The 19217-nt window shown below is 34.4% G+C and overlaps 2 protein-coding genes across 2 annotated transcripts; one reads left to right on the top strand and one right to left on the bottom strand.

Annotated features, from left to right (window-relative positions):
* The first annotated feature begins 827 nt into the window (after positions 1-827).
* On the top strand, positions 828-7563 carry LOC110737095. The gene is made up of 4 exons (XM_021917465.1): positions 828-2831; positions 4221-4415; positions 6119-6300; positions 6964-7563. The coding sequence occupies exons 1-4, from the start codon at positions 2552-2554 to the stop codon at positions 7279-7281; spliced, it is 975 nt and encodes a 324-aa protein (XP_021773157.1). The 5' UTR covers positions 828-2551; the 3' UTR covers positions 7282-7563.
* Positions 7564-8127: 564 nt separating this feature from the next.
* LOC110737094 (protein FAM192A-like) lies at positions 8128-17523 on the bottom strand. Its single transcript, XM_021917464.1, has 8 exons — positions 17402-17523; positions 16129-16319; positions 15830-15904; positions 15032-15089; positions 14898-14953; positions 13920-13982; positions 12704-12772; positions 8128-8613 (listed from the first exon to the last, which is right to left on the bottom strand). Exons 2-8 carry the CDS (start codon positions 16183-16185, stop codon positions 8320-8322), a joined length of 672 nt encoding a protein of 223 aa, XP_021773156.1. The 5' UTR covers positions 16186-16319; positions 17402-17523; the 3' UTR covers positions 8128-8319.
* Positions 17524-19217: the final 1694 nt, after the last annotated feature.

Genomic DNA, 19217 nt, shown 5'->3' with positions numbered 1-19217 from the left:
TTGAAGGTGAGAATCGAACTTGCAAAGAAGAAGAAGCAATAGCCATGGTTTTTTTAATTTTTTTTATTTTTTTTTTTTTTTTGTAATTTTTGGTAATTGTTTATTTGTAATTTAGTAATTGTTACCCTCTCCTTGACGTAAAATATTTAATAATTTGTTTATTTGTAATTTTTTAGTATCAAATATGGATATATAATGGTAGAATATACCAAGATTCCAAGAAAATTGTTTATTGGTTATTGAAGATATGCAATGACAATCATGATCAAGAAGTGTTTTATCTTAAAATCCTGGATAAGTTATTAAGATGAGACCTATAACTAATTACTCTATGTGAGTGCCCACATAGACAACCACTTAGGGATTGACAACTACTCATGTCAAGATACTCACTTGCATCATTGCCTTGAAAATGTCTTCTTGGTAAGTTGGTGTGTTGATACTACCTTGATAATAATTTCATTGATTAGGTTGCTTCACACCAAAACATTTCACATACCATTTAATGCCATACAATTGCAAGTTATTTCGAAAAAAACACGTTTTTTACATATTAACATAGTGACTCAATCTTGAAAACCAAAAATTTTCACATGAAAGTAGTATTTTCGAAGAAAAACACAAATTTTAGTATGACACTACAATACTTCATCACTCTACTTATCAAATTACACTTAAATTTACTACCATAATAAATTATTTGTATCAAATAATTAAGGATAATTTGTTAATTACCACCCAAAAATGGATCCATTTTTGAAATAACCACCCATTTAATTTTTATTTTTATTTTACCACCCCTTAAATTAAATAACCGCTCAGATTACCACCTTTTTCAAATTTCCGGTGAAGTTTCCGACATTGGGCCCCACTTTTTTTTTATTTCCTTCCTTTTTTTTCTTCTATTCTCTCGATTTCCCTCTCTCTCACCTCGATTTTTTCTCCCTCCATTCTTCCTACCTTCTTCAACCTTCTTCCTACCTTCCATTTCAAGCTCACTTCCAAATTCTTCCTCTTCTTCTTCATCTACAATTCCCCACCGGTAGCACCACCCACCAATTTCCTAGACAACCACCATAATCTACCTCACCGCCCTTAACATACACCACTAGCCACTACAATCTACCCCACCACCCTCAACACACCCCACCGACCACCGCCTTCAACTTCACTGCCCTCCACACATATCTCACCGCCTTCAACTTCAAATTGCAGATATCAAATTAGCCGACCCTACTGATTTTCTTGTTGTTGCTATTATTGTTGTATTTAGGGTTGAAATTAGGGTAAATTACTACAGAATTGTCCTACAAATTAATCAGAAAATAAAACTTTGCAATTAAATTTGGGGGAAATTAGGTTGATATCAATTGAATTGGGGCTTTGTATGCTGAAATTGACGGGCTGATGCTTATCTTAATTGAAGTGGGCTGGTTGTGATTTGTGATTGGTGCTGCCGTGAGGAGCTTCTGTTGGTGGCGAATGGTGGCGAGTGCGGCTATATTATTGTTGGGTTGCCGCCAATTGCGGTCGTTGTTGTGGTGTTTGTGATTGTGGAGCGGATGATATGTGAGTCAAATCGGAGCAGCGCAACTGATTGCGCTTCTTGCGGTGGCTAGTGTGGCTATGCGAGGTGGAGGAGATGGGTGGGTTGGTGTTGTTTGCGTGAGGATGGATGTTGCGAGGTGAAGCTGGGGGCTGTTTTGAGAAATGGCGAGTAATCTGGTTTCTATTGCTGTTCTTGAGCCACTGTTGGGCTCCACTACCAATACTTACCATCCTACTTTTAATTTGCTTTTAGTTGTTCTTTTCTTTACTGTTTTCGGGAGTAGCAGGCTCCATGATTTGCATTTTTCAAGCTCTAAGCAAACATGAAAGCCCATTTGGTCACAAACATTACTTGAGCAAGGAGTTTGATAAAAAAAAAATTCAGAAGAAAAATGGAGAAAAATGGAGGAGAGAGAAAGTGGGGGAAGGGGGAGAAGAAGAATTTGTCAGAAGGTTAGAGAAAAATGAAGGATTGAAGGTTGAAGAAGGTAGGAAGATCGAGAGAGAAAAAATTGAGGGAAAAAATGAAAATATGGGGAAAAATTTTAAATTATCACTTGTTAGGTGGGGCCCACAAACGGAAAACCACCGAAATTTTGAAATGGGCGGTAATCTGAGTGATTATTTAATTTAAGGGGTGGTAATTTAAAATAAAAAATTAAAAGGATGGTTAGTTCAAAAACAGATACATTTTTGGGTGGTAATTTACAAATTATTCAATAATTAATCATATTTTGTAATCAGCTACCAAAACGACTCAACAGACCAAAGCAAACAAAAACTGCGTGTTCGTGTCACATAACCTAGACGTACCACATACGTTACGCCCTACAAAAAGTACCAAAATCCCTTGTCAAAAATCAAACAAGATATCCCCTACATATTCAGTCCCTTTTCCCCCCTCTTCTCACAAAATCCTCTCCTACTTTTCTTTATCAGTCAGTCCACCACTTTCCTTCCTTCCTCTGCCGCAACCTTCCCCCTACTCTCTCTCTCCTCAACAATGTCCGACGGAGCCTTACAAGTTCTCGACGGCACTCACCTCCTCGCCGCCGATACTTCACTGCCGGAAGAACTTTCCGGCGACATCGCCGCCGATCGTGTTCTTCAAATCGCCGAGTCTAGAGCTTCCGGCTGTCTCTACTCTCTCTCGTTGCCGGAGTTTCTCAAATCATCTGCTCTTAAACGACTTAATTATGATGTTCGAGGTCAAGTGATTGATAGTGCAAAAGCTGAGCGTCTTCTTCGTGATTACATCTCTGCGATCGCCGATGAATTGCGAGGTACTTTTTTTTTCATTATCTTGCGATTAATTGTTCAATTCTAACTTTTGATCAGTTCAAAATTGGTTGTTTGATGAAGTAGATCGTTTGAAATTTGCTCTCTACTTGATTTTGAATTATTTTATTATTTTTTTTTTCTGGAATAGTAGCTATTAATTTTTTAAAATAACTGTTTAAATTTTTAAATGACAACGATGATTTTCGGATTTACATTTTTTGATTTTAAATGCATTTTTTAAATCCTTTGCTTGTTTTAATATCATTTTTTTTTTTTGATTGAGGAATAAACCAAAGTTGACTAAAACTTGAATTGAATTAAACGTTTGGCATAAAATAGAATAGTTTGCAATTTGATTGAAAATTGCAATTAAATCGGTCAGCATTATAGTGCTCCTTAAATTGAGGAAATTGGAATCCATTATCCTCAAAATGACCATTGACTAAGTCCGACATTGCAAAAATTTAATTAATATTTTGCTATCCAGATTTTCCTGATCACTGTCCATGCAGCATTCTTATCAATTAATGATTATTGCAGTAAAATATCGAGTTATAATAATGTTACGGTTTGTTATTCGTTTTTTCGGATCTGAATTTTAGCTTCAATATGGTTTATACTAAATTACTAAGCATTGGACTCATAGACTGTGATTTGAGTGTGTTATGCGATGTTTGAGGATGAAATCATAGAATGTGCTTGTAATCACCAGTAGATCCTATTGGCTGAATTTGTTCTCTCATATATCTAATTTATGCAATGTTCGATTTTGCATGGAGGATTGTTAAGGGTGTAAATGATCCAATGTGCTATCACATACATGATTATCTTGAATTCAAACTTGATCTTAAAACTCATTTGCTAAGCACATAAACAAAAATAAAAGACAGATTTCCAACTTGTATATAGGAGCCAATCTTGAACGCTGCCGCATTTTGCTTGCTTACATTTTTTAACACCTCAATATTTAATTCAATGACAGTCTGATTCTTACTGTATAATTTAATTGATTTGATCTTCCGTTAGCTAGTCTAGAATTAAATAAGCATTCTTCTCATATATATATATATATATATATATATATTTATATATATATATATATATATATATATATATGTATGTATATATATTTCATAGTTGTTTAGTGATTTCTATATTGCTGTTTTTTATTGAAAAGTTTGAAATGTTCATCTAGTAAATAAATAAGCTTAGATATAAAAGTTGAACAGAGTCAAAGTTCGATTAAAACTTCAATAAATGAGCACAGAAATTCTGTTGCTTGACTCTTTTCATGTACAATTCTACTGGTTATTATCTTACACTTCATATTTTTCTGTTTATTTATTCCAAGTTTCTGATCAAATGATCGAGTTTCTCTTTTATCTGTGCAGATGAACCAATTGTAGTATCAGTTCTGGATGGAAACACCATTTGTCTCTTTTTGGAGGACGAAGATGATTTTGCTATGTTGGCTGAGAATCTGTTCACCGACTTGGATGCAGAAGATGAGGGGAAGCTAAGCAAGAGTGAAATACAGAATGCCATAGTTAATATGGGAGTTGAGATGGGTGTTCCTCCACTTTCAGGTCTGCTTTCATGCCTTAGCAAAATACTTCAGCTTACTTTTTTTAGATGCTTTCGACATTTTTATTATTAGATAACTGCATTATATGTTTGGCCTGGTATATGAACCTTAGTTTTGCTTCCATTTTATGAAACTAACTAAATTTCTGTATCCCACCATGGAATCAGAATTTCATTGTATTCATATTTATTTAACATGAACCTAATAAGAAATTCCTTCGCCAAGGCTCTAGTTGACATCTAATTTATCAGTAGAGTTTGATGCCTTATGCTCATAAGAATGGCCTGGTGTAACTCTAAATGTTTAGTGTTTCAAATAATATATTGACATAATTTTGTATGTGTTGAATTTTATTTTATTTTAACTTATAACTTACTTCCTCCATTTCATATTATTTGACATGATTTGCGAAGATATGATTTCAAATATCAATATCTTCAATCATTAATAGGCAAATATTTTAAATTGTTGATGTTCGAAATATATACACTGAGAGAATTTAACAAAACCCTATATGACTATGATGTTTTTCAAGTATAAATCACAAAATGATGTCTAGTTAAAATATGTGAATAGTGCCAAAGTTAATACGTGTCAACTAATGAGAAATGGAGGACGTATATCTTTTGGCATCTTTGAAATACCAATTACTGCAAATAACATACTTCGTATATTGAAACAAAATTTCCATATTATAGAAAATCTTGGTAAATTTACTTATCTTGGGTAGTTTGAATATCGAGTTCAGAAAATAGTTTTGAATTTTAGAAAAGGAAATATACTTACTCAACTATGGAGGCTTTTCTATAATGCTACTAACTCAACTATAGTTTGTTGCTGATGATAAGAATGCACATCACTTCTGCTCTGTTGCAATCTATAATCCTCTTTTATAAGAAATATCTATTGTTTCATTTTTGCTGACTTTTAGAAAAAGTCACACTATTCAAATAGAAAAGGGAGAAGGCAGAAGCAAGTGGGTAAAACAAAGGTACAAATGGACAGGTAAAGGGTAAAAGCTATCGAAAGAGGATGCAGGCCAACTAAAATGAAAATTCCTGTAAAGAAATGCATTTCATCTAAAATAAGATTGGAGGTAGTAAACATTTGAGTTGCAGTACTTACAAATAGTTTTGAAGAATTTAGAAAAGGAAATATACTTGAAAATAGTTTTCTTGGAGGCTTTTCTATATAATGTTGCTTACTTGACTATAATTTGTTGCTGATGATAAGAATGCACACCTGCTTCTATTCTGTTGTAATCTATTCTTTTATAAGAAACATCTATTGTTTCATTTTACCTGACTATTAGAAATAGGCACACAATTTAAGGAGAGAAGGGAGAAGGCAAAAGCAAGTGGGTAAAACAAAGGTACAAGTGGAAATGTAAAGGGTAAATGCTATCTAAAAAAGAAACATGCCAATTATAATGAAAATTCCTATCAAGAGGAATACATTTCAACTAAAATAATATGGAGGTAGTACAAATTGAATTGCAGTACTATTATATCTACTAGGACATCGTATGCTGTAAAATAACATATAAGTATCTACGCCAGATTTTTATCTCTCTCTTTTTTTTTTCCTCTCATATATCAGATTAACATGTTATGTCTCCATGTTTTGCCATTGTCAATGTGCCAGAAATCTCGGTGCCTTTAAAATTTTCAAACTGTCTGTAATCTTCATCAAATCGTTGAACAGATTTTCCAATGGCAAATGACATATTGAAGAAACATGGAGCTGAAGGAGAGGAAAAATTAGGCCAAGCACAATTTGCACAACTACTTCAGCCTATTTTGCAGGAATTGGCAGATGCTTTGGCTCTAGAACCTGTCACTGTCATACAAAATATCAAGATAACGAATGGTTCTAAGCTAAGAAAGGTAGTTTTCTGTCTCCTTGTCTATTTATAATTAGGTTTTTTATCAGATGATATCATCCCTTCAATGTACAGTCCAAAAAATTATCACTAATTACCAAGTCATTGTTCCCTTTTTCTATGTGGCCTACTGATCTTGCCCTTCAACAGTAGATGACATTGTTAGACACTTGATTAGGAAGTAATCATTTGGCCTTTCTGTCTTGCTAACTTCATCAGACGTATTTTAAAAAAGGGGTAAAAGAAAGAGATGTTCATCTACATTCTGTGCTACATACACTGTATTTTTAAAAGCCAACAAACATGATCTAACTATGACACCTGTCATCAGTCCCTCTGAACATGCAAGGCAAACTCAGATTAACAAATTGCATTAAAGCAACATATATACGAATGATGAATGGTCCAAAACTTTAAATGGATAATGAGTCCTATGCAATATGTCGTCCTAATTTTCTTCCTTATCACCCTTGTAAATACAAAAACGTAGTTTTGAAGTCTCTACTAGACATTTGTGATACAATGCTTCTCAGTAATGACTATGATAGTGGATAGGGTTCTGATTGCAAAAAGTTTATCCTGGATGGCATCATTTTATTTATTTATTGTTTCTCCATCCAAAAGCCTAATTGCTTGGTAATCTGAAAAGTTTGAGTTAACATTGCAGCTCTTGGCCGACAAGAACCAATTAGATAATGTAACAGAGAAGATGTACCAGCAAACTAATGATTGTCAGAAAGAGCAAGGTTGTGCAGAAGTAATTAGGAGCTACCTCGAGAAGAACGGGAATGAGTTAGGATTACCTCCCTTAGAAGCCAATGAAACAGTTATTCTTCTGTATGATGCAATATTTTCTGACATAGATAACAAAATGAGAGCCAAGGATATGAAGAAAAACGAACTGGGGGATCTTGTGAGGCAGATTCTCGAGAACTTTGCAGCAGAGTTACAAGCCAATCCTGTTTTCCATGATGTTGTCAATTGAGTTGGAAAGCTAGGGAGCTTTATGGTTTTATGATGTGTGCATGTATACTGGATGTTTTAAATCCCATATTACTATGATGAATAAGATTGGGTCTCATGTATAGAGTAATATACTAGTTTCCACCCTTAATCTGGAAGATTGTGTCAAGAATTTCTGCAAGACTGCAGCGAATTGAGTGATTGGCCAATCGGTCTCCCTAACAACTGCGATTGTGTATATGGACAATTGGACAATACGGTTGCCTCTTATCAGAGTAAAAGTTCTGCTTTGTTTTCATTCGTATTTCTATGTGACGGTTCATTTAAATTGCACACGCGCATGCTCCTTCAATAGACATGAACAGGATTGCTTGTCTCTTAACAGTTTTGGATTGATCTTAGAGAATTATAGACTAGCGTTGATTGCGGAGCAACAGGCAATGTAATAAGTTGGCCAGTTCCAAACTTCTGACCAATAAAAAGAGGAAATACAAGTTTATCTTCGTGAATTTGTTTATCATGGGGACAAAAGTGTAATTTTTGCAGTAAAAATGGGCAAAATCGCTACCTTGCCTTAAAACCGCTACTTTTCCCCCCCAAAACCACTACTTGAAGTAGCAGTTTGCTCAAAGCGGTTTTACTCCGTAATAAACGAATTTTGTTTATCACGGAAATTAACTAGGGCAGTGTCAAATGAAAGTGATAATGAATGGTAGCATGGAACAATGAACTATCATAGATCCTGCCATGTTCTCGACACGGAGTAAAAGAATTTCCACCATATTTAAAGTCCAGGGAAGTCGAATATATAGTGCTACTGCTACCATTAACCAAAAGTCCAAAACTACAAAGAGACTTCTTGCAAAAAGCTACTCGTAACTGATACTGTATTTTACTAGCATTTCAGATGCCGCAATATGTCATCTACATTTGATGAAAAACTGATATACATAAGGTACCGCTACAACTTTGTGCAATAATCATCCAAAAAAAAAATTTCACAATAGCCAATGCATGTTACTATGTTAGTATAAGCTTCTAAAACATTCAGCCAAGGAAACTACTCATCATCACTCTCATCACTGTACGAAACAAGACCACTCTTCAACATATCAGGGATGTTTACCCCATTGGATTCAGAATTCTTTAACTGCTCTTGAGGCTTCTCTACATTGATACTAGGCGTTCTTTGCTGGTCTGAATGCCTTTGAAACTCAGCAGAAGGCTTTTCAGCAGCTCTGGATTTTGGTTCCCGTGAGGGCTCCACTTTAGCTTTCTTTTGTGGCTTAGCTTTTATGATCATTCCCAAGGGCTGAACAGGACGACTTTTCTTTTTCGTAATATCTTTTTTCTCCTGCGGGTAACATTCATTATTGAGTGAACAAAGCAAAATTGTCGCAAGACAAATTTCAATTCTAGTTCCAGGCTTAGAGAAATAACCTCTGCCCTTCAATCTGTAAGATTTGTTCGCGTAAAAACGCTGCGAGACAAATTTCAATTTGAACTATCCTATTTACAAGTAGCATTTTCAAAATTTCCCAAAACATCATCCATAGTTCCATGCCACTGTGGACTTGGTGACATTAGACAACTCCAGCTATTTGACCAAAGAGTAATCCCTCCATTCTTGGTATATTCTGGTAGACATTTTAAACTGCCACTGATCAGTGATCAAGTTCAACTAAAGTGAGAATCTTCTAGGCCCTATATTTGATAAGGGTTTATTTGGGAACGTATGTTTTTTATTGCATTGTGCACTAATTAATTTATATTCCTAAAAAGAGTTCTCTTCTTATAATGAACAGAAATATTAAAACAGTAGGATCGTAATAGTTCTTTTCTTTTAATAAACAGAAATATTAAACAATAGTACTGTAAGAGTAGTTGATATATGATACAAATAGGACTAACAATCAATGAATATATTACTCCTGTCCGCAAATCCTCATTAAAAGTTAATATATGACACGAAGTAACTTATAATGAACATAATTCAATGGAGAGGGGAATTGTTACCCTCCATTTGGGGCAATACATTACCCTGGTGTGGTGGTAGGAAACTATTTCAGCTAAAATGAGGGTAATAAACTTCCTCCTTTATAATCACTGCACCATTCCATCTACTACCACCAGGCCACCATTTACGATATTATTTCTTTTAACCTCAATCCAAGCACACCCCTAAATTTTTATTAGAAGCAAGCAAACCCTCCATCTGTTGTTTAATCAAAACGAAAGCATGGGGAACACAGGTTGATTTTTTATGCCTATATAATTATTTCTGCAATCAAACATGGTACAGATTTATTTTAATCCAAACCCACACTGCAAAACCATCAGGCCTACCAAACATGTCTTTACAGATTCCTTCCTATCCCATGGTACAGCAGGAAAGGAGAGTGGCTCCATTAATGTAATCAATCCTTTGGCTAATGCGAGTTTGCAAAGTTCAAACATGAGAGCCAAAATGCATATTCAAACCATCACACACTCTAATCTAAGACACAGAAAGTGTTACATCATATGATATACATGGAAAACTAATGGCAGGCCTAAAAAAGAAACCAATTTGAGGAATATCAAAGACTGAGCCAAAGCAAATCATATCATAACTTTGTAAATTGATACGATTGATACTCTTTATTTATTATTTTCTGTAAACAGAGAGGATAAGATGGTGTGAGAAACTCAAAATCCAGATTACAAATTAGCCTAGTTCCTGAATCACTTCTAAAAGCCCCTGCCCATGGAATCACTAATTAGAATGACTCGCTGATATGGATACCAAGGGTATCTAGAGATTTTAATATTAAGTTGATTTAACTAAACAAAAAGACTGTTTATGACAACTATTAGGAAACCTAGTTAACTTAGGATTAATAAGCCTATAAAGGGCTTAGGTTCCACAAAAAATAAATAAAATATTTACAAAAATAAAGTTTTTCAGTTTTTGCATAAAGTTGTGTGAACTTGTGAGATGCATGTTCATGAGTGTAAGAGAGATTCTTATTCAACCAATTGGTAGAGCAAGCAATTTGGTTCTACAGCTTAGTCTATCTTAAGAAAGGAGAGACTAATTAATCTCATTCCCGAAAATGCATTCTGCGTTTACCATATTCCCAAAGTCATGATTTATTTTTTTTTAAAACAAAGGGGTATTAAGCTTGGAGCATTCAGCATTAATGATAGGAAGAAAAGGGGTAGTTATATTTCGTTAATAGATTGTAGATGACCCTTTTCTCTTTCCTCTTGGATAATATCTTTAAAGTTCAAGAATGTGTTTACTCTTTGTTATGAACTAGATTAACAAATGCAGAGAGTAAAAGAGAAAATGAAAAGAGAGGAAGATATTGTTAAATATCAGATATTCATTAACCCCTAGCTTTATATGTTGGAGTGATTGGGTCAATCCCACAAGAAAAAACATAAGCTAATGTTTCAGAATAACTTTCTGTTCACCATTCCCATTATTAATCATCACTTCCAGATTCCTTTTCTCTCAACAAATGACCTTCTTTACAAAATCCTCTTGGTGCTCCCTGCCCTCTACATCAAGCAACCTTAACAATATAATGCTGCAATTCCCACACTTTACCCCCCTGTTTACACCTAGCATAAATGAATTGTATAAAAAGCTTAGGCTGGTGCATAGCATTCATCATTGATTGTTTGGGCAAACATAGTATAGCATCCTTATAATAAATCGAGATTCTCCCATTTCGGCTGGTTGCATGATTTAGGAACAGCACCTTTGAATTTTTTTTTATCTTAAGAAAATTTGGGACTCGGTGATTAGAAGGTTATTAAGATGTTAAGACAGGTTGGAAGGCCTATTTTTCGAAGGGAGGATGATGAAAGAGTTAAACAGCCTTAGGGGGGGAGGGGGGGGGGGGGTGGGGGGCGCGGTTGTTTGTGTCAGTGTATTCATCCAAAGGTGAGGGAGAGAAGTGGCATGATTCTCATTGGTGTTGTTTGTTGGGCCTAATTTGTCATTTCATTTACCCTCCTTTCTTTTTCACTTTAGAGTCTTCTAGGTTGATCCCCTCCACTAGGTATTTCCATTCTCTTTCCCCACTTCATTAACCCTTCTCTCAAAGCCTATAGAACTCCAATATCAGCTGCCATTCTCCAAGCCTCCAGCCACCTTCTACATTGTCTCCCACATAGCCACCCTTTGCTTCCTCATCCTCTCTCCCTCGCATTCTTTCTCTCTTCTCCTTGGACCCTAACCACTCTGAAGCCTTCCACTGTCGCTCCTTGAAGCAATCCACCACCACCCACACAATCTCTCTCTCTCTCTCTCTCTCCTTTGCCTTCTATTTCATTCAAGAATCAATTTTTGTCGATTTTATTTATTTTTGCCCTACTTTCAATTAAATTAATTTTTATTTTCATATGAATTAATTAACTCATATGTACTCCCTCCCTTCTTTCAGGTTCTAGTGTTCAACACAGGAAATATTGAAAAAAGTAAGTGGGTGTTAGACAAAGTAAGAAAGAGAAAGTAAATAGGTGGTAAGTTAGACAAAGTAAATAGGTGGTAAGTTAGACAAAGTAAGAAAGACAAAGTAAAAAAAAAAAAAGGGAGAATAAAGTAAGAATTCGAGGGGTAAAAGGAATATGCCTAAAATAGAATAAAGCAAAACAAAAAAGAACGGAGGGGGTAAGTTGTTAATGTCTTGTATATTTTAACTTGTTAATTTGTATCTTGTTTATAATATGGCATGTATACTTATTTGAATACATTAAAAATATTAATATGTGTGCTTGAGTTAGTAATGTCCTTTGGATTTTCTAGTTATATATCATGATATGGTCTTGTTGTTAATCATAAATATCAATTAAAATTTATAGGTTGATTCCCTAATCCCTACTCTGAACCAAACAATCACAAAGAAAAACCAAAATCAAACGTCATTTACTTCCTTTCTCCATTCATCCCTTTTTAAATTCCAATCTATTTACCCTGCACAAACCAACCACCCCTCTGTGCTTTGGCTGTTATGGCATTTCCTATCCATGCCCATGGAAGATCATGTTGCAAGTAACCACTTTGTTCCTTCCCAATGTCAGGTTGTGGGTGGGTAATGGGGGCAGATGTGGGGTTTCAAATGGACTTTAAGGCCAAGAGAGCAACTTTTCTCCATTCTTTTTTCACAACTTCATCACTTATCTACCCCCTTACACAATGCTCATTTCCCAAAGGTTGAATTTGTTTTAGAGCCTTCAGTTTGGGAAAATCTAAACGACAATCCAGCTTCATTAGGAAACAATATTAAAGTTTTGTAAACACAACTTTAAAAAGCTCGCACTGTATGCTCGCAAGTAATACGAATAAGTTCACACAGGAAGATATTAGTCTGAAACCCTATAAAATAAAAATAAAATAAAAATTCCCGCAAGAATAGCACATCAAAAATGGCTTTTCCTAATATACCACTCACCTGGACATCAGACACAGGAGATATTTCTTTCACCTCATGTACAACCATAGATTTTTCTGCCACTGCTGCCTACATTCAATAAGAAGAAGGTTCAGAAACAAAAAGAAACAGTGGAAATTCTAACAACAAAAGCAGCCAGCATAATTGATCATTAGCACAGACTATAAAAAAAAAAAAAGCTAAGCAAAAAGCTTCATAAAAACAGTAACGAATTGTTCAGACCATATAGGTAGCAGACAGCAATAAAATTAATGCATACAAAAAAATGCTTCCAGTGGGATATAGCAGATTTATGGGATTGAGGAGAATAAAGGGATTTAGTGTTGTATTGCTAGCTAAGCACAAGAGAAAAACTCGATGCCAGAGCCAATCTACTGATTTGGCATCCCTTTATCTATACCCAAAATTGCCAACTACTAGCCTCCTCCACTGCCAATCAACATCACCAACCCAAATTCAAACCAGTCTATATATAAATAAGAATTTGTTGGGTTTTAAGGAAATCTCCTAATCAATATCACTAAGTTTGTGTCGCCTATTTTAAACTCAAATTCCTAATCAAAAAACCCAAAATAGCTTGTTATTTGTTAAGGTTGCCTGGTGAATCTACTACGAAGTAGTGAGAGTGTGAGACCCTTAAAAGTTCAAGCACCGTATCAGCTTTGTAGAGAAAGGCACTAAAGGTGGTTCCATTATGCAAAAATAACTGCATGCACTGTGAAGAAACAATCCAGAAACAAGTTTAGAACTCCTTAAAATCAAAGTGACAAAGCCTTTGCCTTTTGGAAAATATGTATTGTCAATGATCTTGTGAGATGCTTTGGTTCCTTATGTCACAAACAAATTATGGCAAAACAATATCAAGAAAAAGGAACACTAAAGCTAGCATCAATTAATATAGTTTAGAACTAGAGGGTCAATGTCACAAACATTTGTACCCATGCATATAAATTGCATCCAATTGAAGCAACTTCACAGAAATTATATTAAAAAAAAAAAAAAAAAAGAAGCAAGGCCAGTAACACATTGTCGCCAACCAATTAGAGCATTTACCCAAACAAAAAGCACTGTCTTAGACAGGGCATCCAACAAGAACACGGATATTACCAGATTACAAGGGTAACATGGAGACAAAAGTTAAGGAAGATATAATTTCATGAAAAACCGAGTCAAAGAAATTGTACATATTCCACAAAAATGGGATAAGATATCTTACTTGAAAGCTCTTGAGTTGTTGGGCTTCTTCATCAGCTAGCAGTCGTTCATATTCTTTTCGAGACTACAAGAACATCAAAATAGCTTAATATCAATTAAACTGACAGCTTGGCAATAAAAGGAAAATAATTCAGAACAATTTGTTTAATTGGCAATTTTTATCAAATAAAAGCATTGAAACACTATGGGCAGAGAGAGCTATGTCTATAATAGTTCATGCCCTTAAGGTAGACTTTCCAGCTTCACCACCACTCCAGCAATTGACGACATCCATAGCTTCCTAAGGATTAGACTAGAATCCAATTGCTAAGGCAACCGTCTTGTGAACCTACCCAAAAGTCCAAGAAGAGCAAAAACTCCATCCTAAAATATATGAACTTTTTTCTAGGTTCAAGCAAAACAGAGTGACTGTCCTAAAGCATGTCAGAGTCTCAGATCCCACATTAGGATAAGCCCAGATCCAACGGCATTCCTCAAAAAGATTTTTCGTGCATATATGGAATGAAGTCTGCTCCATCTGAATTCTTAGTTGTTTCTTTTCATAATATGCTCAACCAACAATTTTATTGATAACTAAGTGAGGAAGACAGTTTAGAATCACAAGGGGTCAGTTAAATAATTTTAGGGTATTCACATAAAATATGGTGTAATTTTTAGTACTATTAAAAATACTACGTAAATAAAATAAAAGCAGCAACAACAGAATGATGTTGTAATTGACAAGTTTATAAAACCACATATATTGCCTTATAAAAATCATATATGGATTGACCAAACAAAAAGTACTTCCAGTGCTCTTGCTCAATGGTGTTATTCTTTTCACCTCACAAACTTTCTACTGTAGCTACCATGCCTACCAATGTCTTTTATACTATTTTTATGGGGACAACAAAAAATGTATAAAAGATGTCTTCCCAGGCTCCCAGCATAGACATCTAAAGCTAAGAAATTAAGATGATACATGAATAAAAAATCTCACCGTCTCCAATTTATCAAGGAACTCGGTCTCATCTTCGTCCAAAGCCTTTGGTGGTCCTGCAACAAAACAAATGTCAAAGTGCCTGGCTTGTTCATGCAAACACAGAGAAAGAGGAAGTAAATCAAGGCACATACGATGCTTAAACCGCTCATTGAATTCTGCATCTTGCTTATCTTTATTCTCCTTCAAAATCTACAAAGAAAATACTTTTGATAAGAAAATTTATAGGAAAGACTCCAGGAGGATAGCATAAAAAAGAAGGGCTAGGTACCTAACATGGAAAAGCCTTGAAGGATAGTGGGCATACTCCGCAAACGGAAGCAATAGGATTATAGTTACCTAAAGGCAAATCAATCCTACTCGTATATTACTGGTCAGAGTACTCCTAAGCAGCAGATTCAGGGTAAAAAAACTTCTAGACCAAGTTCAGTGCAGCCAAACAAGCAATGTGTAGCAGAGGAATCCACCTTATGTAATTAATTGCTAGAGTAGGAAGCTTTCTAACAACATAAAACAGTCACGACATTATATTACAATAATTAGATATATTTTGTAATGACTAACTCTTGTAATGATTTCCTATTGGTTAGTTAGTTAGATTCTAGCTTCCTGCTTTCCAAAAAAAAAAAGATTAGAGTTTCCTATAGGTTAGGACATCTCAAATGTTGTGATAGTCTAAAAAGGATTAATTCATTCAGTTTGTATCAAACGATTCTCCAAAAAAGAATTTTTAGTCCTAAAGCTCTAGAGTTGGCAAAGGCTCGTCAATATAGGATAGAAAGATTAAACACTGGTGTTCTATTGATTCTTTCGATATTGTAGCAAATAAGTGTACATCATAAAGTCAAGGAATAACAAGAGATTTTCCAAAAGAAGCAATCATATTAGATACTATGAAGTGAGAAACAAAAAGAAAGCGGAAAATGCAAAACCTCGAAGAGCGGACGATCTCTTTGTGCAGTCCCGTCATCCACTCTTTCACCCCGACTACTCTTTGCTATATCTAACTGCCAATCACAACACAAGCAATTAAAGATACAGCAACCAAACACAGCCACTGCAATCATCAGTCAATCAATATACTTCCAGATTAATGTCTTCATATGTACTTTAAAATGTGAAAACAAAATCCATAAAAAATTATAATATACTACTATTTAATCGAAAATTTCATAATTACAATACGAAGTAATAAAATAAATAAAATAAAAGCTAGGGTTTGAAATTCGACCTCTTCTTGGGACACGAAATTCATCAACCTTATGGGAGGAGGTGTGTCCTCAGCCATTTCTGATATTTTATTTTGTCAAGTAACTTCAAATTGACTAGTGCTTCCAATTCAGTCAGCCTAAAACAATCTTCCTTACAGCCAATAGAAAATGTGGCCGCAACTATGCAACCAACCAAACCAAACTTGACGCCCTGGTTTAGGAAATAGCAATAAAAGTTATAATAACAATAAAATAAAAAGAAAATTAGGCAGAACCCCCCTTAAAAATAGGACAACCCAATTAGGGACTAATTACAGCTTTATTACTTTATATAACCATTTCCAAACAACCATCCATGATCATAACAATGATCCCAAACATTAATCTAGGGCATTACCGCCACACCTACTTGAAGAGTTAGTCCTAAGGTCAAAACTAAAATTAACCTGCCACAACATGACAACAATAAACCTCAACGCCTCATATTTTCCCAATATCTACTAAGGAGTTTGCTATGTCATAATCTACAATGATCTACTTAATACATAAGTTTTTCTTCATAAAACCCATATAGAATCGTAATACAAGTATAAATTATTACTCCATGGTTTTCTTCTTTAGACTTAAGCCATTGCCGAAAAAGACTTTACATAGTAAGACTAGTTTTAAAACCGTGCATAAAGTCAAGTAAGCAAGGTTCTTAAATTCTTCATACAATGAAATCATCACCTAAAATTGTTTTCTAAAGCTTCCAATTTGTGAAATCCAGCATATAAATAAACCAGTTATTTATACTACATGAAAGTTCAAACTAATCTAATCTTATGCCAAGACTAAAGATATTAAAGTAGCTAATATATAAGCAAGTTAAAAATCATTTCATACTTGTAATAAAAAACAAAAACTTACACTGATTACAAATTTTACAATACTATAGGTTTCAATAATCAAACCGAAAACAACCGAATTTATATTAATAAACTACAAAATGTAAGCAGTGAAACATAACACAACTAATATACCTCAAAAGAGTGCAATTTCAAAATTGAAATCAACTCTAATTCATGATACTAAAAACAAATATCATAATTAATAATCTGTTTACTTGCTTAGCAAACTTATATAAGTAAAATTAAAATACATAAGTAAAGTTTTATAATTAGGGTTTAATAGGAAGGCTAATCTATCAAGGGGAAGATGGAGTCGGCGGCGAACTGACGGCGGCGGGAGCAGTTTTTTTTAAATGAAGGCTAATTAAAGCGAGGCGGAGGGAAGAGGAAGAACAGCATTTACCTGGTGGCTGAGTGCTGGTCGACGGTTGTATGACTAATGACAGACTTCGGGTTTTTAAAAGGCCGTCCCCGTTTCTCATATTGATAAACAAAGCTCCTTAATCAAAGGATTAAAATTGTAATATTAGAGGCTAAATCACTAATTGAAATAGTGGTTTTACCCTTAAATTGCTATCTCAATTTTCAAGTAGTGGTTATATCAAAAAGAGTTACATTTATTTACAACTTTGTCATTTGAGTTATGTACAAATTATTTCCTTTACTTTACTTTCTCTGTCCTAGGATATTTGTCATATATAAACTTTGCACACATGTCGATGCACTAGTTTGATTATATTTTTATATAATTAAATATCAATGAAAATTAAAAAAAAAAAGTTATATTAAGAAACTTTAGATTAATACTATCTAACAATATAGATTTTTATGATAAAATATGTTTTTATTATGTTAGTATTAACTATAGTTAAAGTTAATATATGAAATAGTGAAAAAAAAAAAAATCCAATGTATTTTTTTTTAAAACTGATATAGTATTATCTGCAACTTCTACTAAATATGGATGCTTCCTATTATGAGCAACCTTTCCAAAAAAAATTCATTTTAGTAATTTTTTAAAAATAATATCTCCAAAATGTCCTTACTTTAAACTTCTTAATTTAAATTACAACTCTAAATTAAAATTTAACGAAACTAATAATACCAACCCAAATTAATTCACCCCCAAAATAATTCATCTAATCTAATCCTTCTACCCTACCACTTCCCAAATCAATTCACCAAATCAATAACCCTAATCCATCTTCATCTTCATCTTTCCCCATATCTTTTTCTCTCCTCTTTTAGATTTGCTTACTCTCTCCCTCCACCACCTCGTTCGGATCTAAGCGACTATAATCAAAACCACTCAATTTGGTGTCAACTCCAACTAGCACTAGCAGCAATGTCGTGGCTATGGTGGTTTACGGGAAGAAAGGCAGCAACACACCTGGTGTTTTTAAAGGTTTCATGGTAATGATTTCATGGGTTTTCATGTGATAAACATGCGAATATATATAAGAAGATCTCCTAAGCTTGCTGTGATAAACTTGGTCTAAAGAAAGGACCTTGGACTCCCGAAGTTTCTTGCTTACATTGAAAAACATGGTCATTGAAATTTCCATGTTTTATCGTTGGTCATGGCATGGCCATGATCGTGGTTGGAAAAGGAGGGGAAGAGAAAAGAAGGAAGGGAAAATGTGACTTTCCATTATCTTATTAAAATTTAAAAGGGGGAGGAAAGTGGAATCTTCCCCTTCCCTCCTCTTCCCTCCTTGCATTAGATATTCAAATAAAAGGATAATGTATTCGATCCCTCCTTTCTTCTTCTCTTCCTTTCCTCCATTTCTCTTTATCCAAACATAATGTTAGACTAAGTGATCTTCTACGGTTTTTCTTTAGATTGTAAGGGAACTAAGATGACTTCTTAGCTTCTTCCGTCTTCTTCTTTCTTTTTTATCTTCTTGTGAGATTGATGATGGTTCCTTTCAAATCTTTCCATCCTCTTCCTCTCTCTAGACCTAAACCTCCTTCTCCTTTTTACTTTCATAGCTCGCTCCTCGTAGCTTCAATCCAACATATGAGGGAGGAATTCCTCCAAACAACAAAGATAAGGGAAACCAACACAAGAAGATAATATAATAAAAATATACAAATAAGCAGGAAAGTGGGGGTAGTACTATAATTTCATGAGTTAGTCAATAGAGTTGGGCTAACATTGTTAATTGAAGGTAAAGACTAAAGATGTGAATTTGAAGAATAATCAATTCTACAACAAT

Source organism: Chenopodium quinoa, unplaced genomic scaffold, assembly GCF_001683475.1.
Source record: "Chenopodium quinoa cultivar QQ74 unplaced genomic scaffold, ASM168347v1, whole genome shotgun sequence".
Lineage (NCBI taxonomy): Eukaryota > Viridiplantae > Streptophyta > Magnoliopsida > Caryophyllales > Amaranthaceae > Chenopodium > Chenopodium quinoa.
The sequence above is the reverse complement of the archived record's forward strand: the minus strand, read 5'-3'. Positions and strand labels throughout refer to the sequence as shown.